Consider the following 23,682-nt stretch of genomic DNA (forward strand, 5'->3'; position numbering starts at 1 on the left):
TTCATGGGAGGAGCCCTGCGAAACAACACTTTTTAAAAAATATATTTTTATTGATTTCAGAGAGGAAGATAGAAACATAAATGATGAGAGAGAATCATTGATTGGCTGCCTCCTGCACACCCCACACTGGAGATTGAGCCCACAACCCCGAGCATGTGTTCTAACCTGGAATTGAACCCTGACCTCCTGGTTCATAGGTCAATACTCAACCACCGAGCCATGCCGGCTGGGCTGAAACAACACTCTTTAAGCAGCTGGCAAAAGGCAGCCCTGGAAGGCCACCCAAAGAGAAGAGTCAGAGGACTGGGAAAGACTGGTGCACTGCGTGTCCAAAGGAATAAAGAGAAGGCAGAGACAAGGAGGATCAGGAAGGTGGGAGCAGTTGTGTCCAATGCTGTACAGAGTTCCAAAAAGCCTCCGCTTGGTTGGCAGTAGGTGACCTTTGCCAGAGCAGTTCCTATGTAAGTGGTGCAGGTGGAAGTTTCATTGCAATAAACGAGTGAATGAGGGAGTAGAAACAGTGAAGGTGAGAAGTTAAATGAATGAATAAATCACGCGCAGTGCCCTCACTCGTCTTGGGAATTTCCAGGGCCAACGTCGGGAGTTGGTGCGGAACAAGGACCTTCCAGACAGGGCTCTGGGTGCTAGCTAGGAAACCTGTCAGCCTCACAACCCTTAGGTAGGCGCGGCTCCAAGGTCAGGGTCACCTCGGGCCTCGCAGCAACCCGTCACCTTGACGACCAACTGAAAAAAAAAACTGGTAGAAACGGAAGCAGTCAGATCATCTCGCGATATCTGGCACGCCGACGCGGGTCTTTCAGGCCTGGGAACCGCGGACGACTCTCGCGAGACTTGCCTGGAGTCGGAGCGCGGGGCCAGGCCGTGGGGAAAGCCGAGCTCCGGTGGGAAACATGTCGGAGTCAGAGCTCGGCAGGAAGTGGGACCGGTGCTTGGCGGATACGGTCGTCAAGATAGGTAAGGGCTTTTCTCCCCTGGCAGGCCCTACCCGGAGTCGAGCAGCCAGCTCTCGGCTCCGTTGACCGGGAGGGCGGAAGGGAAGCCCCGCGAGAGGTCAGGCCGCCCGGCCTGTCCCAGCCCCTCAGGCCAGGGCGCGTTGCCCGAGCCCGGGCGGAGGTCACTCGGGCGGTGGGGGACCCGGGCCGTCAGCGCCTCGGCCACGCCCGAGCGGGAGGAGTGGAGTTGCAGCCCTGAAAAGGGGGGTTGGGTTGGCAGGCGGCAGGAGAGGTGTTGAGCTCTTCGAGTAAAAAAAAACGGTATGTAGGGCACAACCTTGTGCCAGCGGCTCAAAACCCTCCCTGGAGCCACCTCTCCCGCGCGGGGCGTGCAGTCTGGTCGGGAGGCCGCCTCCCACCCCAGCGGAAACAACAGTTCCTTCTAAAGAAGGTCATCGGGAGCACTTTGCAGACACTGCCAGGCCCTAACGTGAGTTGCTGTCATTCCCGAGTTGTAACCTGATTTATCGGCGTCGGAGTAGTCCAGGGCCTGAAACTGGAGACACAGTGATGGGGATCTGGAATGAGAATTGCCCTGGAAAGTGAGACATTGGCCACTTTGTAGTCCTTGATGTAACTCCGTGTAGCCTTTTAACATGTGCTCGGGGACGACACAAATTATGAAGTCACTGCAGGGAGGGAAGGGTTTGAAAGAGGGAAATTCCTTTACTGAGTGAATATTAAGGTGCCAGACACTGCTGGGTGCCCAGCTTTATACATTACCTCATACAGGCCATGAAATGGAGAAGGGAGTCAGGAGAAGGGATGTGCCCAGGGTCTAATAAATAGCAAAGTTGGGAATTTATCCCAGGGTTTCTGGCTTCAAGTACCATGGTCTTTCTTTGATACTAATTTTTATTTTCAAATTTGATATTTTTTGTGTGGAAATCTCGAGTATTTAAGAGGATTATTCTTGAATGAAAATATTGGAAAATAAATGATTGTAAGCTTCATGAGAGCAGGGATGTTTTTGGTTTATTCATTGCTGTATTCCCCCCCCCCCCCTAGAAGAATGCTTAATAAAAATTGAGAAGAGTGAATAAATGAAATAATGTATCACAGGTACCACTTCACCCTTGGATTCACTACTTACCAGCTGTGTGATTTGGGACAAAGTTATTTAATTTCTCCGTGCCTGTTTTTTCATTTGTAAAATAGCAATAAAAATTATTACTGTCTCTCAGAGTTGTTGTGAGGATTAAGTAAGTTAAAGGCTTGCGTTTGACTCACTTATTAAGAATGGGTTAAGTTGTAAGTGGCCAAAGAAATACACAGTTTTTGTTAGTGTTAACAGTTTACATTTGGGAGAGAAGATGTAACACATAGATATGAAATGACCAAAGTAATGATCAAAGTAATTACCAAACAGTACAATGTAGTAGTTAAGAATGGGAGGTAGATGCCCAGCTGGTTCGGTGGTTGAACCAGGAGTTGTTTCCCAGTCGGGGCACAAGCCTGGGTTTCGGGCTACATCCCCTGTGGGGGGCGTGCAGGAGGCAGTTGATCAATGATTCTCTTCATCATTGATGTTTATATCTCTCTCTTCCTCCCTGAAATAAATAAATAAATAAAATATATTTTTTAAAAGAATGGGAGGTAGACAGAACTGGGTTTGAAATAACCCACTCTCGCTCTTCACTCCCAACCTCAGCAGTTTTGTAGCTTTGGGTAAGGTCTTCCTTAAGTGGGGACAGAGACACATTTACCTACAAGGATTATGAAGAGTGAAGGTCAGAAAAATATATAAGATACTTAGCATGGTGCCTGGTGCTGTGTATTTAGTAAATGGTGGTAGTAATTGCTGATATTAATATTGTTTTGCCAGTGATGATCATGTGAGGCAGCGTGTAGTGTCATTGTCCTTCATGAGTGGGACATTGGTGGTGGATATGGCATACACAGGTGAAATAATTAAATGAAGCATGGTAATGTATAATTGCAGATAAAAATTAAAATGAGTAATTCAGACTCTTGGCTGTAGTACTATTATAAATCCAGTAAATGGAGTGATGGGTCAAGGTCATCCAGTAAGAGTTTGCAAGGGAAATGGCCTTTTAGCTGACCTTTGGAGAATGACTTGGACTTGGATAGTCAGGGAAGATGGAGAATTTGAGCAGAGGCCTAGTTGAACTTACATAGAGGAGGAAATTGAAGCATGGAAAGATTAAGTCTTAGAAGTGGAGGAGCTGGGTTAAAACCGAGACATTGAATTTTAGCACCCCTGTTCCCCAAAGAGGGCTGGTTTAGGTGGAGTCAGAACTGTGAAATGTCTTGGAGAGATTCTACTTTGTCTTCAAGGCTTTTGCGTTGCCCTTGACTTTTTCACATGCATTCTGTAGATTCAACGCCTCTGTCTTACTAGTATATTAAATCTATTACTTTCTGCTTCCAGGGCTCATTACACCTAGGCTGGTGGGGAATCATGGGATGGTTTTATTTTGTATTTTTTAATATATTTTTATTGATTCAGAGGGGAAGGGAGGGGGAGAGAGAGAGACAGAAACATCAATGATAAGAATCATTGACCGACTGCCTCTTGCACACTCCTTACTAGGGATCTAGCCCGAAACCTGGGTACGTGCCCTTGACGGGAATTGATCCTGGGACTCTTCAGTCCACAGTCTGACGCTCTGTCCACTGAGCAAACCGGCTAGGGCTATGGGATGGTTTTACTAGTAAACAAGAAATATCTAGCGAGCTCTGGGCCAGTCAGTGGGCAAATAGAGAAGCAGAAGACATTTCACTGCCCTTATCAGGGAATTGATATGATATAATGAAATTTTTGTATGACTGTTCTAGCAATGTTTTATACCAAACAGATTTGGAGTAGAGGAGACAAGCAGTACTGTAAATGTGAAGTGATAATGATCTGAACTGTTAGACTGGAAAGGAATATTTGAGAAACTCCTAACTTTTCTTCCCATTTATAAAATGAAAATAGTATAACCAACACACTTCCTAGGCCAGCAAAGTGACAAGCACATAGTAGGAACTCAGTAAATGCTATTTTCTTTATTTTCTCTCCAATTGGTTAACTTTGCTGATCTTCATTTCTTATAAAGATGACACCAAGGTTAGAACTTGGATAAGTGGTAATGTTATTGATCAGAATTTGGAAGTGAAACAGGAGGGGTGCATGTGCACCTCTTTTATACCAAATAACAGATAAGACTTAGTAACTGATTACATTTAACAGGAGGAGAATACAGTAAAAGAAGGTCATGATTTTGGTTGCTTTTCTGCTTACATAGTTAAATTTGAGGATGATAATGGAGAAGTTGAACGGGGATTTTTAATTTTGAGGGGGCAGCTGAGTTCCGATTTTGAGGGGTTTGTTCCGTTAGTGATGGATTTAGAGATAGGGCATAAGAGAGATGAAACATGGAAGTCTAATTTTGGGAGGCTTTATTTTACTACTCTGAGTAGTCTTTGCGACTGCAGGATGAACTTTTTTGTAGTGAGTGTTTATTAGTTCCTGTTCCTTTACGCAGAAAGGTAACAGAATTTTTAAAAATCTTTGCTACATGCTTTTCTGGTACTTCAGAATGGAAATGGAGACTCAGGGAATAAGAAACCTGTCATAAGAAAGAGATCTTTTAGAACAGCGGTCGCCAACCGGTGGTCCACGAACCACTGGTGGTCCGTGAAGTCTGAAAGGTTGGCAACCGCTGTTGTAGAAGATTTAGGCAGGGAAGAAGGCCAATGCAGGCTTTCAGTTACATACTGATACTTTTATACTCTCCACCTTGATAGATACTGAAGGCAAGCCAAGGTGAATGGACAGCTCCCTTTGTGAGCACTTCTCTGTTTTGCTAAAGCCTTTTGTTTCTTTTCCACTTGTTTGCTTTGCGGGGAGGCAGAGACTACTTTAATTGCTCATGTTTGGTTCCAGTGGTTCTCAACCTTTCTAATGCCGCGACCCTTTAATACAGTTCCTCATGTGGTGGTGACCTCCAACCATAAAATTATTTTCGTTGCTACTTCATAACTGTAATTTTGCTACTGTTAATGAATCGTAATGTAAATATCTGTGTTTTCCGATGGTCTTAGGCTCTACAGCAGCGGTTCTCAACCTGTGGGTTGCGACCCACAGGTTGAGAACCTCTAGCGGGGTCGCCTAAGAGGGTCATGGAGACCTTTTAATTCTTTTTGAGTTCATACCCAGAAGTGGAATTCTTGGATCATATATTTTTTGTTTGTTTGTTTTTTTAATCCTCACCCGAGGATATTTTTTCCATTGATTTTTAGAGAGAGTGGAAGAGAGAGGGGAAGACAAAGAGAAACATCAATGTGAGAGAAACACATCGATTAGTTGCCTTCTGCATGAGCCCTGTCCAGGGCCCAGGCCAGGGAGGAGCCTGCAACCGAGGTACATGCCCTTAACCAGAATTGAACCCGGGACCCTTCGGTCTGCAGGTTGACGCTCTATCCACTGAGCCAAACCAGTTAGGGCTCTTTAAGAGTTTTATAGTTTTAGGTTTTATATTTATATCTTTAAGCCATATTGAGTTAATTTTTGTGTATGATGTCAGGTAAGGAAGGGTCCAGCTTTATTCTTTTGCATGTGGATATCCAGTTTTCCCAACACCATTTGTTGAAAAGACTGTCCTTTCCCCATTAAATGGTCTTTGCATCCTTGTAAAAAATCATTGGATCATCCTATCTAATAAAAGAGTAATATGCAAATTGACTGTACCTCTGCTACACCCACAAGCCACGCCCACCATCCAATCAGGAGTGAGTATGCAAATTAACCCAACCAAGATGGCTGTGGCCACAGAGCGAGCAGGAGCCTTGGTTTTCCCCAGTAATGGAGGAAGCCAAGCTTTCCGCACACCCTGGCTGGCCTAGGCCTCCATTCAAGGCTACAAAGGTTCAGTTATAGAAGATAAATAAATCCCAGATACCAGGGCCTCCGCTTGGGTTGCCGGGGGGCATGGCTGGCCTGCAAACCACTATAGGCCCCTCGCCCAGGCTGCTCCACGTCCCAAGGGAGCTCCCACCCTCATCCAGGACACCCTTCAGGGCAAACCAGCTGGCCCACCCGTGCACCAGGCCTCTATCCTATCTAATAAAAGAGTAATATGCAAATTGACCATCACTCCAATACAAGATTGCTGCCCCCATGTGGTCAAAGATGGCTGCCCCCATGTGGACACAAGATGGCCACCACAAGATGGCCAGCAGGGGAGGGCAGTTAGGGGTGACCAGGCCTGCAAGGGAGGGCAGTTGGGGGCGATCAAACCTGCAGGGGAGGGCAGTTAGGGGTGACCAGGCCAGCAGAGGAGGGAAGTTGGGGGCAACCGGGCCTGCAGGGAAGGGCAGTTGCGGGGGACCCAGGCCTGCAGGAGAGAGCAGTTGGGGGGGGGACCAGGCCTGCAGGGGAGGGCAGTTAGGGGTGACCAGGCCTGCAGGGGGAGGGCAGTTAGGGGCAAACAGGCTGGCAGGGGAGCAGTTAGGCATCAATCAGGCTGGCAGGGGAGTGGTTAGGGGGTGATCAGGCTGGCAGGCAGAAATGGTTAGGGGCAATTAGGAAGGCAGGCAGGTGAGCAGTTGGGAGCCAGCAGTCCTGGATTGTGAGAGGGATGTCCCAGGTTGGAGAGGGTGCAGGCTGGAATTTCATGCACCAGGCCTCTAGTACTAGTATATGCAAGGGTTTATTTCTGGGTTCTCTCTTCTGTTTCATTGGCCTATATATCTTTATGCCAGTATCACACTGTTTGATTTACTGTAGCTTGGTAGTAAATTTTGAAATCAGGAAGGTTGAGTCCTCCAGGTTTGTTCTCTTTCAAGATTATTTTGGCTATTTGGGGTCCCTTGAGATTCCATATGAATTTTAGGATGGGTTTTTCTGTTTCTGCAAAAATGTCATGGGATTTTGATAGGGATTGTATTGAATCTGTAGATCATTTTGGGTAGTATTGACACATCCTATCTAATAATAGACAAATATGCAAATTGACCATACCTCTGACACACCCACAAGCCACGCCCACCATCCAATCAGAGCGAGTATGCAAATTAACCCAAACCAAGATGGCTACAGCCACAGAGAGCAAGGTTTCCTAGGTAACAGAGGAAGCCAAGCTTTCCGCCTGCCCTTGCCAGGCCTAAGCCTCCACTCAAGCTACAAAGTTTCAATTATAGAAGGTAAACAAATTCAAACAAATGGCGGCAGAATGGAGCTTGAGAGAGCAGGCCAGGGTTGCCGCCGGCAACAGGGGAAGCAAAGCTTTTCTGCACACCCTGGCCTGGCCCACCCGCTTAAGCCAACAAAGTTTCAATTATAACCTCAACACAAATGGCTACCGGCCTTGGAGGGAGCCCCAGGCTTGGCTCCGCTCCAGGCTACAAAGTTTCAGTTGTAGAAGGAAAATAAATTCCAGATACCAGGGCCTCCGCTTGCATTGCCAGGGGCCGTGGCCCGCCTGCAAACCACCACAGGCCCCTCGCTCAGGCCGCCCCACACCCCAAGGGAACCCCCACCTGATCCGGGACGTCCTTCATGGCAAACCAGCTGGCCCCCACCCCTGTACCAGGCCTCTATCCTATCTAATAAAAGAGTACTATGCAGATTGATCATCACTGCAACACACAATATAGCTGCCCCCATGTGGTCAAAGATCCTGCCCCCATGTGGACACAAGATGGCCACCACAAGATGGCCAGCAGGAGAGGGCAGTTCGGAGGCACCTGCAAGGGAGGGCAGTTGAGAAGGACCAGGCCTGCAAGGGAGGGCAGTTGGAGGTGATCAACCCTGCAGGAGAGGGCAGTTAGGGGTAACCAGGCCGGCAGAGGAGGGAAGTTGGGGGCAAACAGGCTGGCAGCAGAGTGGTTAGGGGGTGATCAGGCTGGCAGGCAGAAGCGGTTAGGGGCAATCAGGAAGGCAGGCAGGCAAGTAGTTGGGAGCCAGGAGTCCTGGATTGTGAGAGGGATGTCCGACTGCCCGGGTAGTTGGACATCCCTCGAGGGGTCCCAGATTGGAGAGGGTACAGGCTGGGCTGAGGGACAACCCCCCTCCGTGCACGAATTTCGTGCACCGGGCCTCTAGTGTTAACAAATAATATTCTATGGTATGGATATACCACATTTTGTTTATCTATTTATCAGCTAATGCACTTTTGGGGTGGTTTTTTAAAAAAATATTTTTATTGATTTCAGATTGGAAGGGAGAGGGAGAGAGAGATAGAAGCATCAATGATGAGAATCATTGATTGGCTGCCTCCTGCACGCTCCATACTGGGGATTGAGCCCACAACCCGGGCATGTGCCCTTGACCGGAATCGAACCTGGGACCCTTCAGTCCGCAGGCTGATGCTCTATCCACTGAGCCAAACCAGCTAGGGCGGCTAATGCACATTTGCGTTGTTCACCCTTTTTTGGTATTATGAATTATGCTGCTATTACTAAGTTTATGAGTCTTTATGTAGACATATGTTTTCATTTCTCCTGGATATATAACTAGTAGTGGAAATGCTGGGTTGTATGCCAACTCTTTATGTAACATTGTGCTCTTGTTAGAGGAGAGTTTTCTGTTAGTATTATAAAATAATTAATTAGGCACTATATGTTAAGCAAAAGAGTGAGATGGTTGAATTTCTGATTTCTGAAAGATCACTGAAGTAGCATGAGAAGAATAAATTGGAAAGGATCAGAATGAAGAGAGAGATGGGTTATAAAATAATGCAAAATCATGCCAAAGATTATCAAATTAGAGGAAATAAGATGAGAGCAGGAGTGGAATGGAGACAGAATTAATGGTGACAGTACAGTGGTAATATTTATAGCACTTGGAATGCGGGCTCATGAGTGGGAGGAGTCAGGGGTGATGCAAAGCCTATGTAAATGTAGAATAGTGTTGTGGTTGACCAATAAGAGAGGCAGGAGGGGAGCCCCAGTAACATTTTGTAGTTTTTTCATTTCTGGCATGTCTTGAAATAGGTCATTGGTACATACAGCTCAGTCAACAGTATGAAAGTTATTACTTTGCCATGCATTCATCTTCTTGAAAAGAAAGGGTTTGGCCTTCCTTGTTAAGGAAGTAGGACAGTAAATGACTTAGCAGCTGACCTGCCTTAGAATTAAACTGCAGATTTTGTGTATTCATCCATTAATCAATTAAATGTAGTTAAGTTGATTTTTTCAAGCCCTTTTAATGTTAAAAAAAAAAAAACAACACTGAAAGAGGTCTGGAATAAAGTTATGGAAAAAGAAAGCAAATTATTGTTTTTCTTTAAGTATCAGTTCATCTGATAAATGCGGGTTACCACAAAGTATTGGTGGCTCACCAAAAATTGCTTTTTGGTGGCTTGTGTTTGCAAACTGATACATCTCCATTTCAGGGAGTGATATCAATTAGGCTAAACTAAAATACTTCAAAGGGTTTTGGTTGTTTATTGGTTTGGGTTTCAAATTAGTACATGTTAATTGGTGAATTAGTAGCCATGTTTTATTTGCTATATGTATTGCTAAACAGTGTTTATATGTATTTCTAAACAATTTCTAAACAAATATAAAAATACTTTTTCTGTTTGCAACAGCAATATATGAATAATGGGACATTGTGCTCTTATTAGAGGAGAGTTTTCTGGTAGTATTATAAAATAGTGTAATTAGGCACTATATGGGACTCGAAAACATTTAAATTTTTGTCTGGCTGTGGTTTTATGCTTTCCTAAAATGTGGGCTGAAACAGTTTATTAGTAAATATGCTGAATTGCTTTCTCTGGCAAGTGCATTTTAGTATCGAATCCAAGTAAAAATACAAATATTTACTTATAAAAGTCATTTGGTGTGGTAATATTTTTACTACAGCCATTGACCCACTAGTGAAATGTTAGGGCATTGCTGGATTGGATCCTGTTTATTTAAAGGCCAAGAGAGGAAAAGAGAAAGGAAGCTAACATTAACTTAATGCCTGTCATTTGCCATCATATTTGGTATACTAACATATTACCTCTTTTTTACTCTCCTAGCAACTCAATGAGGAAGTTTATCTCTGTTTTCCCAGAAAGAAAAATAATGCTCAAATATGTTTGCAGGAATTGAGAAGCTGATTTTAAAATCTATATGAAAACTTAAATAATCCAAAATAGCCAAAGCAATTTTTAAAAAGAGAAATGGAGTTGGAGGAATAAGATTACCTGATTTCAAGACTTACTGTAAAGCTACAGTAAGTAAGATAGTGTAGTATTGGAGAAGTACACACATAGATCAGTGGAATCAGCTGTGTCCAGAAATAGACCCATAAATACATAGTTTATTTTTGACAAAGGTGTCAAGTCAGTTAATGAAGAAAGGAAAATCTTTTCAACAAATTGTGCTAGAATTACTGGGTATCCATGTAGAGAAAAAAAATTAACCTTATTATCTCAAACATAAAAAAATTAACTCAAAAGGATCACAGACCTAAATGTAAAAGCTACAACTATAATACCTCTAGAAGAAAAGAGGAGAAAAATATTTGTGATCTTGAGTTCAGAAAATACTTCTTAGGTCACAAAAAAGCAAAAATTTCACAAAAGAAAAAATGACATACTGGATTTGATCAAAATTTTAAAACTTTTGCTCTTTGAAAGACACCATTAAAAAAACAAAAATACAAGCCACAGAATGGGAAAAAACATTTGCAATATATATATATCTACCTGGTAAAGGACTTGTTTCTAGAATAAATCAGGACATCTTAAAATTAATCATAAGACACCTCATTTAAGAAAATGGGTAAAATGTTTGAAAAGATTTTTATAAACGAAGTTAGACTAATGACAAATAAACACATAAAAAGATGTTCAGCAAATTAAAATCATGAGATACCTCTATACCCATTAAAATAGTTAAAGTTAAAAGACTGACAATGCTGAGTTCATTAGTATATGGAGCATCTGGAATTCTTGTATACTGGTGTTTTTTTTAAAATTTAATTTATTGGGGTTATACTGATTAACAAATTATACAAGTTTCAGGTGCACAATTCTACAACGTATCATCTGTACACTGTATTGTGTGTTTATCACCCCAAGTCAAGTATCCGTCTATCACCATTTATCCCCGCTTTACCTTCCTCCATTCCCCCCCTATTCCTTTCCAGCAATCACCACACTGTTGTCTGTGCTCTTGTATACTGTCGATGGGAGTGTAAAATGGTGCTACCACTTTGTAAAACTGTTAGGAAGTTTTTATAAATTTAAACATACCATCTAGTCATTCCACTCCTAGGTATTAACCAAAGAGAAATGAAAACATGTTCACACAAAGTCTGTCATATGAATGTTCATAGCAGCTTTCTTCATAACTAGAGGCCCACTGCACGAAGAGATTCGTGCAATAGGCTTTCCTTCCTTTGGCTTCCAGCACTGGTTTTCCTCCGGCACCCGGGACCCAGGCCTTTGCTCCAGCCAGAGTCTGCCTTCTTCGTCTTCGCTGCAGATCCCGGCCGGAGTCTGCAGTCTTCGTCTTCACTGTGGCACTCGGCTCCTGTAGATCCCTTTACGTGCCCCTCCCCCGCCCCGCCTTCCATCTCATAGAAGGTGTCCTGCCCCACCTGGCCACTCTGCACCTGGAGCAGCTGGGCGGCCGCCATCTTTAGCATTCTAATTTGCATACTGACTCTGATTGGCTGTGGGCATAGCGGAGGTATGGTCAATTTACAAGTTTGTCTATTATTAGGTAAGATGCCCCAAACTAAAAAGAACCCAGATGTCTGTCCCAGATGAATGGATAAACAAAATATGGACTATCCAAAATATGAACAAATTACTGATACATACAACAATATATATACATTTCAAAATCAATAGGTTGGGTAAAATAAGCTAGACACAAAAAAGTATATATTATTCTGGGTGTCAGCACCAAAAAACCCCAACAAGCAGACAAACACAAAGAGTACAGACAGACCTCTCAGATGTTGTGTGTTCAGCTCCATACCACGCAATAAAGCAGATCATAATCTTTTTGGTGGTGGAGGGTCTTGCCTTCAATTTATAAAAAACAAAAGTCTGTGAAGTGCAGTAAAGCAAGGCACAGTGAACAAAGTATACCTATATATACTTTATGATTCCATTCACATGTAAAATTCTAGAAAATGTAAACCAATCTGTGATGACAAAGTAGATAAATGGTTGCCTGGGGCAAAGGGTGGAGGGAAGGATAAACTACAAAGGGGCACAAGGAAACTGTTGATGGGAGTGTAAAATGGTACTACCACTTTGTAAAAGTGGGCTGATAGTATTCTCTTGATTGTGGTGCTCCTTTCACTTATCAAACTCATTGTATTACACAGTTTAAATGGGTGCAGTTTATTGTACATACATTATACTTCAAAAAGTCATGTAAAACTAAAAGGATGAAAATGATGAAAAATACTCAGTTTCAGTGCAGATATAAGCAACCAGAACCCTCAGGTTCAGCTCGTGGAAGTATGAATCGGTGTAACCACTTTGGAAAACTGGCGGTATCTACTAACGCTTAACTATATGTTTACCCTATGACATAGCTGTTCCACACCTAGGTATATACCCCAGAGATATTCATACATCTGTTCATCAAATGACTTTCTAGAATGTTCATAGAACATTATTCATAATAAGATCAACTAGAAGCTACCCAAGTGCCTAACAACAGAATGGATAAGTAAATTGTGGTATATTAATGTAATGGACTACTACACAGCAGTTACAACCTATCTATGTATACATTAGTAAAAGCCTAAGTGACTGCTCGGCCGGTCGCTATGACGACATACTGACCACCAGGGGGCAGATGCTCAATGCAGGAGCTGCCCCCTGGTGGTCAGTACGCTCCCATAGCCAACCTTCTGCAGCTGGCCAACCTCCCACGGTCCGTCCGCTGCACACCCCGCCCCCCACCAATCCTGACCGGCCCCAATCGAGACTGGGCTAGATGGCTCCAACTACATGGCTCCAATCGCCAGCCAGGCCGAGGGACCCCACCCATGCACAAATTCATGCACTGAGCCTCTAGTACAACTATATAATACAATGAACTACATACAACTATTTTCAACACTATTGGGCCAACGTACTCACTGTGTGATTCCATTTCTGTAAGTTTAAAAACAAGCAAAACTACTCTATGCTATTAGAAGTTAGAATGTGGTTATCCTTGGATGAAGAATTTTGACAAAGGAAGCACAGGCAGGCTTCTGGGATGTTATCTTCTGTTTCTTGCTCTGATTGCTGGTAACATGGCTGTATTTAGTGTGAGAATTCATTGAGTGGTTACATGCATGCGTGTTAAAAAAAAAGATCAGAAAACTGTATTACTTATAAAGTGAAAGTGTTGGAATTGGTAACTGTTAACAGCAATTTAACTTGTCATTTTTAAAAGTAAGAAGTGAAGAAAATGAATTTGAAATGCTCTTTAAAGAGATAGCATGACAGGAACAAGAAATACAAGATAAACTTAAGTACAAATTAGAAAAAATATGAGAATGTGGGATATGAAAATATGGATGAATAAAATTGGTACGAGACATGTCTTGGAGAGAGGACAGGTGGACAGGTGGACAGGCAGATCACAGTGTGGCCAAGGGGCTTGTTTAAGATTACATAGACTCTTCAGGTTGCTTCAATGATGTATCTTCTGGTAGAATTTTAAGACTATTTAATTAATAGTTAACAGTGTATATGGGAAGAATTGAAATCCCGTGTTTTTACTTCATTTTTCCTTATCCAACCTAAACCTGCATTAGGATGCATAGGATAATTTATAATTATTGTAACACCCTCACATAGTTGTTGATGGATTTGTAGACTTACTTAACTTAGACAAATGTTTACAAGTTAGAACAAATGTTTCTGATTGTTTGTCAGAACCTGTACATATAAATCACTCAGAATTCCTGTTTGATAGATTTTAAATGATTAACTGAAGCAATTGATTTAAAGCACCATAATTCACTTTTTACTAGAAGGTACTTCTAAGAAAGCTGCTAGTTTCTTGGCATCATTTCAGAGGACTAAATTGAAATCCATTAGTTGTAGGATTTAAAAAAAATTTTTTTTTTACCATTTCAGCATAGGCCTATATGTGACAAACCTTGAACTCATAATTATCCCACTTTGAAGACCCTTCTTTTTTTTTTAAATTTTTTAAAATTTTATTTCAGAGAGGAAGAAAGTGGGAGAGAGATAGAAACATCAATGATGAGAGAGAATCATTGATCGGCTGCCCTCTGCACATTCCCCACTGGGGACCGAGCCCATTATCTGGGCATGTGCCCCTGACTGGAATCGAACCCGGGACCCCTCAGTCCTCAGGCCGACGCTTTATCCACTGAGCCAAACCAGCCAGGGCTATCCCACTTTGATTGGAAGCAAAAGTACAGTATATAACTGTTCCAATCATATATTACCTTGATACTAGAATAAATGCTATTAATCTTATGTATTCCCAGAAAAGATTGGCTGTGATCATTGAAAAAAAATCACAACTTATTTTTTCTCCTAGTTTCCAATTTGATTAATTTTATTTCAGCTCATAACTTGTATTTTAGAAGACTTTTTTCCTTTACTCAGTTTATGAAAACTAAATTTTGGTTTCTTCAAGTATGCAGGTCCAGTGAATTGGAGAGGTTTATTTATGGGGCTTTGTAGAATAATGTTGCCTTTAAGAAATGCTACTATAGAATGCTATTGTAATATAAAGTCATCTGGGTGTTGTGTCCTACCTCACCTATAGTCCTAGGTACTTTATTAGAACCAGATTTGAATTACAAAGAAAAACCTACTTGTTCATGAAAGCCCCCAAATTCAGGCAAGTCCTTCCAGCACCTTTGCAATACCGATTTGGGATATTCACTATTTGCACCAACTGTACTTTAAATGCAAACCTATTGGTATCTTTTAAAAATATGTGACCCTCTTTCCTATCTCGATTTGTCTGTGTCCATGACTTCATATATCTTTACCTAAGGATCCATTATCTCAGAGTCATCATTAAGTGTCATCACCCCTACTCAGAAGTTCCTGATCCCTGATCAAAGGTACCTTAAACACCGTCTGTTTCTTTTCTGCCTAACATGGAAATGGAAAGGTAGAGGGAGGGCTGTTGAGGGATCAAAGTATGATGCAGGGTTATATTTTTCAGTTGGATGGGTAGAAAAGAGAATTTGAGCTCCTTGTAGTCCATTTATCTGCCACCATCTCTCCCTCTCTCTTCCCTAATCCTCCAGGATGGTTTGGGTACTGTGCTCAGTGCTTCTAGTACATCCTATTTCTGTCGTCATATCTTGTACTTGGAGTTTCTAATTATCAGTTGGCCCCAACACTAGATAATGCACTAAGTGAGTGCAGGAACTTATTATTCCCCAGGGCCCAGTGTAGTGCCTAGCACAGGGTAGGTACTCAGTTTATAATTAAGGAAGTACCTACAGAGAGTGTTGGCCAGGATGAAATTTGGGAGGTAGTTTCCTTTGGTAAATCAAAATGGCTGATTATAATAGTATGATTATAATTTGTATGTCTATGAGGAGACTACACTAGCAGCAATATAACATGGCAACCAAGGACCAGGCCTTTGGAGTCAGGCTGCCTGGTTCAAGTCCCAGCTCTGTGGCCTGAGGCAAGTTACTTAACCTTTCTGTGTCTCAGTTTCTTGGTTTATAAAAGGGGGCCAATAAAATAAATTTATTGTGAGGATCAAAATGGGGTGATTTAATCCTGAAGCATCAGTGCTTAGTGAATGCTCTTTATTTAATACTAGAGGCCTGGTGCACAAATTCTTGCACGGGTAGGGGCCATCCAGTGGGGGAGTTGGGTGGGGGGCGGGGGAAGGAACCGCGGGAGGTTGGCTGGCCATGGGAAGTTGGCTGTGGGAGCGCATTGACCACCAGGGGGGCAGCTCCTGCATTGTCTGCCCCCTGGTGGTCAGTGCACATCATAGCTACTGGCCAGTCGTCCAGTCATCTGGTCTTAACGGTCGCTTAGGCTTTTATATATATAGACTAGTGGCTTGGTGCACGAAATTTGTGCATGGGGCGGGTGTCCCTCAGCCAGGCCTGCACCCTCTCCAATCTAGGACCCCTCGGCGGAAGTCCAACTGCCGGTTTACTAAATTGGCAGTTGGACATCCTTCTTGCCATCCGGGACCGCTGGCTCCTAACCGCTCGCCTGCCTGCCTAATCGCCCCTAACCACTCTGCCTGCCAACCTGTTCTTCCCCAACTGCCTCCCCTCGCCAGCCTGATCACCCCTCACTGCGCCCTCGCGCCCCCCCCCCCTGCTGGCCTGCTCACCCCCAACTGCCCCCCTGCCGGCCTGATCACCCCCAACTGCCCCCGCCCCCACTGGCCTGCTCGCCCCCAACTGCCCCCCCCCCCCCGCCAGCCTGATCACCCCCAACTTCCCCCCCTCTCCGCCGGCCTGCTCGCCCCCAACTGCCCTCCCCTCCTGGCTTGATCGCCCCTAACCGCCTCTGCCTCGGCACCGCCACCATGGCTTTATCCGGAAGGACATCCAGAAGGTCTCCCGGAGTAATTAGCATATTGCCCTTTTATTAGTATAGAATAGAAGCCTGGTGCATGGGTGGGGGCTGGCTGGTCTGCCCTGAAGGGGGTCCCAGATCAGGGTGGGGGTCCCCTTGGGGGCCAGGGCAGTTTGCAGGCCGGCCACGCTCCTGTCGGGGTGGGGATCCCCACTGGGGGACGTGGCAAGCCTGGGTGAGGGGCTGAGGGCTGTTTTCAAGTTGGCCACACCCCCTTCAGGGTGGGGGGGGGTTTCACGGTCTGATTAGCATATTACTCTTTTATTAGTATAGATTATCTAATGTTCCTGAAAAGAATGTACACATTGCACTTTTATAAATCAAGTTATGTTTTAGATTTATTAAGGAAATTTGGTATTAAAAGGTTAGTTGATGATTTATAAATAACACCAATGTTTTTGTAGTTATCCAGATAGAAATTCTCAGCGTTTTCTTTGACAGCCTTCCCCACTGCACCCTCCAAAACCCCAGATACACATACATGCACTTAATCAGTTGTTAAGTGCTACAGATTCTGCCAGCAAAATGTCTCTTCCTTTCCAAGTAATCCTACACACCTTAGTCAGATGAATCTCCTAAAGCATAGTTTCAATCTTGTTAGCCTCTTTAAGAATTCTTCAGGGAAGCCCCCTGCCTGCTGAATTAAGTGCTGTGTAGATTCCTTGGCCCAGCTTCTGGTGCCTTCAGAATGGCTCCCGTCCCTTTCTAGCCCTATCTCCTGCTCTCTAGGGCATGCCTTATGCTAGGCCTCTGTCCTCCCCTCTCCCCTCATTTCCCTACACAAGCCCTGCTTTTCTGCCATCGGGTAGAATATATGCCCATTCCCCCAAAACTCTGACTTAAAAAAATCTATCCTGTTTTTTTTTTTATCTTCACCAGAGGATATTTTTCCCATTGTTTTTAAAAAATATTTTTTTATTGATTTCAGAGAGGAAGGGAGAGGGAGAGAGAGATAGAAACATCAGTGATGAGAGAGAATCATTGATCGGCTGCCTCCTGCACGCCCCCTACTGGGGATTGAGCCTGCAACCCTGGCATGTGCCCTTGACCGGAATCGAATCGGGGACCCTTCAGTTCACAAGCCAATGCTCTATCCATTGAGCCAAACCAGCTAGGGCCATTGATTTTTTTAGAGAGAATGGAAGGGAGGGGTTGGAGCGGGGAGGGAGAGAGAGAAACGTCCACCTGAGAGATGCATCAGTTGGTTGCCTCGTGCACAGGCCCAGATTGGAACTGGGGGTCAAACCTGCAACCTAGGAACGTGCCCTTGACTGGAATCAAACCCGAGACCATTTGGTGTGCAGGCCCGATGCTCTAACCACTGAGAAAACTGGCCAGGGTAAAAAGTCTGTCCTTGAAGACAACTCAAATGCTACCTCTTTTTTGAAGATTAAAAAAAATCTCAGGAGAACAGTGTCCTTTTCTCAGGACACCGAGGATCTGCTTTTTTTCACTTTTATAGATACACTAGCTTTCCCGCCGGCCTGCTCGCCCCCAACTGCCCTCCCCTCCTGCAATAGGATTTCCTGCTGCACTCTACCCCGCCTCCGTTCCTCCCTTGTCCCCCGCCTCACCTTCTCCTCCAGCCCGCCCGCGTTTCCCTTGTCCCCCGCCCCGCCTCTGCCCCACCCTTGTCCCCCGCCCCGCCTTCTCCTCCAGCCCGCCCGCGTTTCCCTTCGCCCCCGGCCCCGCCTCCACCCCGCCTTCTCCTCCAGCCCGCCCGCGTTTCCCTTCGCCCCGGCCCCGCCTCCGCCCCGCCCTTGTCCCCCGCCCCGCCTTTTCCTCCAGCCCGCCCGCGTTTCCCTTCGCCCCCCGGCCCCGCCTCCGCTCCACCCTTGCCGCCCGCCCTGCCTTCTCCTCCAGCACGCCCGCGTTTCCCTTTGCCCCCGGCCGCACCTCCGCCCCGCCCTTCTCCCCCCCCCTCCTCCCCCCCCCCCCCCCCCCCGGCTTGCTTGCTTCTTCGAAGCTTTACTCCCTTCTGCAGCTCTTGGCTTCTTTGGACGCTGTCTTGATATGCAAATTAGCTGCCATCTTTTTTGGGGTAATTTGCATACTCGTCCTGATTGGTTGGTGGGCGTGGCTTAGGTGTAGCGAAGGTGCGGTCAATTTGCATATTTGTCTATTATTAGATTAGATGACTTATTATCCTTTCTTGATCACAAGCTCCCCAAGGAAAAAACTGTGTCTTACTTATTTCTGACCCATGTTGAATCCAGTACTTTTACCCTTCAGTGCTCAGTAAATATTTAACGTTTGTTCTTTTTTAAAAATATTTTTATTGATTTTAGAGAGGAAAGGAGAGGAAGAGAGAGATAGAAACATCAGTGATGAGAGAGAATCATTGATCGGCTGCCTCCTGCACACCCCCTATTGGGGATCAAGCCTGAAACCTGGGCATGTGCCCTGACTGGGAATTGAACTGTAACCTACTGGTTCATGGGTTGACCCTCAACCACTGAGCCACACCAGCCGGGATCTATTTGTTCTTGAAAGACTTTTTGTGGGAGAAGACAAGGACATTGACTCTGTGCAATGCACTGTTCTTCCAAGCTTTCTGAACACATTATGCTGTTTCATCTCACTGTCCCCAGTCAGGGATAGGCACTGTTAATGTTAGTAGTCTTCGTTTCCATATGAAAAGTTATATAATTTTTCCAAGGACTGACATACAACTACTAATAAATAACCAGTATTCTCAATCATGCTTAACCTGTCTTACCCCCAAATCCATATAACTTTATAACTGAAGTATAACCACTGTATAACATTGCTTACTTTTCAAAGAATAAATACTACATACTGGAGTGGTGTGCTCCAAGAGTAAAGAAACAAATCTATTCTCAGTGCCTTCTTCTTAATAAATGTTGATCAAGTAAATGTGTAAGGAAAAGAAAATACTGAATTTTTCTCAGTTGAGTTTTTTATCTGAATCAGGAATAGGCAACAACATAATAGCTATAGTGTTGGTGTACATAAGATACAGTAGGTCCCTGATTCTTATATTTACTTCCACAAGAATGAGAATCTAGTTACTGATATTGATGAGGAGGGGCTAGAGGTGTTGGGAGGGAAGGGAATCACAAAAATAGCCTTTTGAGCAGTTTGGAGTCATTTATCAGCCCTCAGCCCCTTTGGATTCATTTTATCTCCAGTTAGTGCACAGGGAAGTATTTCCCGGCTTCCTTTGTTGACTTTCTCATTGCTTCTAAGTAATTTCAGGTTTTTGTTACCACTCCTGATACGTCAAATATCTGTGGTGTCTTTTATTTTCTTGAGGAACCAAAGAGTAACATAGTCATAAATTAGCGATGCATAGTGATGCAATCCAGAAAAACACTTTGTTGTCACATGTAACAATAGACAGGGCCACTGACCCCTCTATGAGGTTTATCCCTGTGTATAGGAAAGAGCCATGACTTTGGAGGCAGACAGCCTGCGTTTGAATTCGACTTTTATAGATGTGTGTACTTGGGGAAGTCACTTAATCCCTCTACATTGTTTTCTCTTCTGTAAGACAGGATCATGATACACCTAAAAGGTGGTTCTGTGGATCAAATGAAATAATGTATAGAAACATATGCAGTGCCTGACACTGTAAATGTTATTACTTCCAAAGTACCTTCCCCTAAATAAATGTAATGCATCTTTTATTGTTTATTGAAACTTAATTCTATTTATTTTTCGTGTATAACATATTTCTTGATTTGTGCATTCTTGGAAAGTTGTGTGGCTGTCAGGATTCTGAAAGTTGGATCATATGCTCTTGCTCTCATTTAAAAAGGACTCTTTTTATTTCAGTTATTTGTAGCATCCTCCCAGTGCGCCAGGGTTGTGGGCTGGATCCCTGGTCAGGGCATGTACAAGAATCAATCAGTGAATGTATGGATGAGTGGAACAACAAATCAATGTTTCTCTCTCTCTCTCCTTCCCCCACCCCTGCCCTTCCTCTCTGTCTCTCTCTCTCTCTCTCAAATTAATGAATTAAAAAAAAAAATGTGGTGCCCAGACATCACAAAAGACCCTTTTGTGAGTTTGGCTTTTCTTGAAGCAGAGCTTTCCACTAATGCCTTCCACGTTTACCTTCCCTATCTTTACTCCTTTCTGCTGACTGCTTTACTTGTTCTGGTCAGAATGTGGGCAGTTGATGTTCACCTAGAAATTCCAATAGATGTCCCAGCCTCGGTCTAGTCTGGATGGCCATAGGAAGGTTAAGGTCTTGTTAAATAGCTACTTTCCTAATCTATTTCCTCTATACTCAGCAGCAATGTTGACTTTTGAGAAGCTGATTAACACAGATCTAGTTTACTATCTCTGGGTCTTTGGTCTGGCACTCTTTCTTGGTTAATTCACATGACTTGGCATTTACACATGGACACCTGGGACAATCTGTCTTTGCCTCAAAGGATTAAGTAACACAGTTTGGAACTGACTGAAAACTTTTTTTCCCCCTCATAAATTGGGCCCTGAGCATCTTTCATAAATCAGGAATGTTTCTTGGAAATGTAGTTCTCACTAAATTCAGTCCCTAGGGTACTTTTCTATAAAAGCACATTCATGTTTGTTCTGTCATAAGTGCATTTGATGGTTGTAATAGTGTTGATAGAAACGTGATTGAACAGGAAAACATGTCCATTATGAATAGGTCAATTTGATAGTAATCCATGTTCAAAGCATAAATATAGTTTTATTAAACACAGATAGCTCTAGGAAAATCTTTATAATATTTTAGAGCAAAGTGTTCTAGTTCAACAGTGAGTCTAAAGGAATCCCCTATTTAAAATATATATCAAAATTTGATGTATTCCTAGAAACAATTGCTAATGCCAATGAAATATAGTCAACTGTGCGAAGAGAGGGGGAAAAGGATCTAACTTTCATCTGTGGTTCACCCTCAGTGTGATCCTGAACGAGTCAGTGACTGGTATTTTAATAGAGGATTAACTATTACATTACACCTTCAAAAATACTTTTTTTTAAAAATTGATTTCAGAGGATGGGAGAGGGAGAGAGAGAAAACATCAATGATGAGAGATAATCGTTGATCGGCTGCCTACTGCACACCCCCTACTGAGGAATGAGCTGGTAACCTGGGCATGTGCCTTGACCAGGAATCAAACCACAAACTCCTGATTCATAGATCCATACTCAACCACTGAGCTACACCGGATGGGCTATGTTACATTACATTTTTGACATCTTTTGAGTTTTATTAAAGCGGTGGTAGAATTTACTACCACTTATTAAATTCTGTTAGACACTGCTTATATACCTTACATTTTCCTTATTCAGCAGCCCTGTAAGAGTAAGATTGTCTTCACTCTACAGATGAACACATTGAGGCTGTGTGGGGTTAAGTCATTGACCGGAGGTCAGAGAGCCAGCAGGTCAGGAGTTAGCAGTGGTTTGAACTTAGCCTGTCTCACTACAACATCAGTGTTCCTGCCATTCCACTCAGTAGGAGAGCGAGCCCTTCATTTTCTGGAAGCTGTATCTTTTCTTTCAGACATTTAAGAATAAAGTTAAAAAAAAAAAAAGAATAAAGTTGTTTGGGCACATAGCTACTAGGATCTTAAAAACTTGCTTGTAATTCCTGTAGCTTCTCATATTTATAAACTGCCAGTTGCCTATGGCAAAGTTTCTGCTCATACATCTAGATGTATGTTATTGTACAAATTAAAATGGAGTTGCTTTGCTATTTTAATTAATTTATAGCTACAGATCAAATTTAGCATTGATAACTATATATTAGAATTTAGGAGCTTGGTTTGAAGTTTTAAATGTGAGTTGGAGTGAGATCTTAATTATCATATAAACAACATATACTAAATAGACAAATGAGGTAGGTTTGTGGACTTTTTTCTGTCCTCTGAAATTTTAGAGAAATGTTTTCTAAGAGGATTTTTGAGGTTTTGTTTTTTTTCTGCGCCTCTTCAAACAATGAGTTATCCCGTCTTAATTGAAAGTCCATTGGCAATTGCAACTTTTACAAAGTGGATTGGGCAGGAGCATGTGTTGCTCCGGCTTGTTTTGTTGAGGGACTAACATCCAAAGTACATTTCTACCCCAAGACTGCAATTGGGTTATGTAGACTGCTTGTTAATTCTTGCTGATTATGTCTGGTTCCTAATTATTTGCAGTGAAGTAAAGCTTTATGACATGTGGCATGGTGAGGGCAAAGATTTTTCTAAATAAAGTTTCATTGACTAACTGGAAACTGTCCATATGTCACAGTAATAGCCATCAACGTGTATTTCCCCTTCTTTCTTACACAAAATGTGGCTTAACGTGTATATTTGGCATACCTCTGTTAGTTGTTCTTTTTAATTTATTACAGAATTCACTTGGGCATAAGATAAGGCAATGTTTTATATGTAGTTAGTGGGAGTGAGTTCTCTGTTGTTTTGTTATTAAAATAGTATCAAATGAACTGTTAGGGAGTTGCTTCTTCCTAAAAATGTGTGTTTATCTACTAGCCAGTTTTATGATGTCCTTTTGGGCACTAAGCATGCATTAAAGTGCAGGGTTAGATTGATTTGGAGTAATTTCTTTTTGAAAGAATTTGTGCCAATTCTTTTTCCTCTCCAAAAGAAATGGTTTCAGAGCATGGGCTCTTTGCCTAATGTCAATTCCATAAGGCTCCTCTGTTGTGGGTTTTTTTTTTTAACTTGCCCCCGCCCCCCTCCATCTTCCCCTCCTAATTGGGCTGTGCCATGAGGAAGATGTGTACCTATAATCAGGCATTTCTTTACTTTAGGGTTATTTGTCATTCCAGACAGCATGGACCAAAAGAACAGGCTTGTGTCGGGGGAGGCAGAGTTATATAAACTGTGTTCATAGTTAAATATTTGCTTCCAGGGAAGGTGAAAAATGCTTTGTACTTTTTCCTTTGGCTTTTTTCCTGTAAGGGAGCTTGTCATGCAACAACAGAAAAAAAGTGGCCAAAGGCAGAGAAAACTCTTCTCTTTTCCATGTTGGTTTGTTTTTATTGTAAGACAAACCTTTCATGTTTTATTGTTAATGAAGTTTAAACCTGGTGTAGAGGTGCCAATCTTTAGTGGAAACAGCTGCAGAGTTGGTGTCCCCTGATCAGGTGGGACTTTCTTTGAAGCAACATGTTGCCTTTTAAAAGAAAATCGAGCATGTGAGAACTTGAACCTGTAAAA

The 23,682-nt window shown here is 43.2% G+C and overlaps 1 protein-coding gene across 1 annotated transcript in view; it reads left to right on the forward strand.

The window, feature by feature from the left end:
- The first annotated feature begins 402 nt into the window (after positions 1-402).
- Positions 403-23,682, forward strand: part of MICOS10 (mitochondrial contact site and cristae organizing system subunit 10) — a 30,676-nt gene continuing 7,396 nt past the window's right edge. Inside the window, exon 1 of the mRNA XM_008148143.3 lies at positions 403-975. Coding sequence (XP_008146365.1) covers positions 912-975 — 64 coding nt within the window. The 5' untranslated portion in view covers positions 403-911. The remainder of the gene's footprint in view (positions 976-23,682) is intronic.

The sequence above is a fragment of the Eptesicus fuscus genome, chromosome 9 (genome assembly GCF_027574615.1).
Source record: "Eptesicus fuscus isolate TK198812 chromosome 9, DD_ASM_mEF_20220401, whole genome shotgun sequence".
In the NCBI taxonomy this organism is placed as follows: Eukaryota; Metazoa; Chordata; class Mammalia; order Chiroptera; family Vespertilionidae; genus Eptesicus; species Eptesicus fuscus.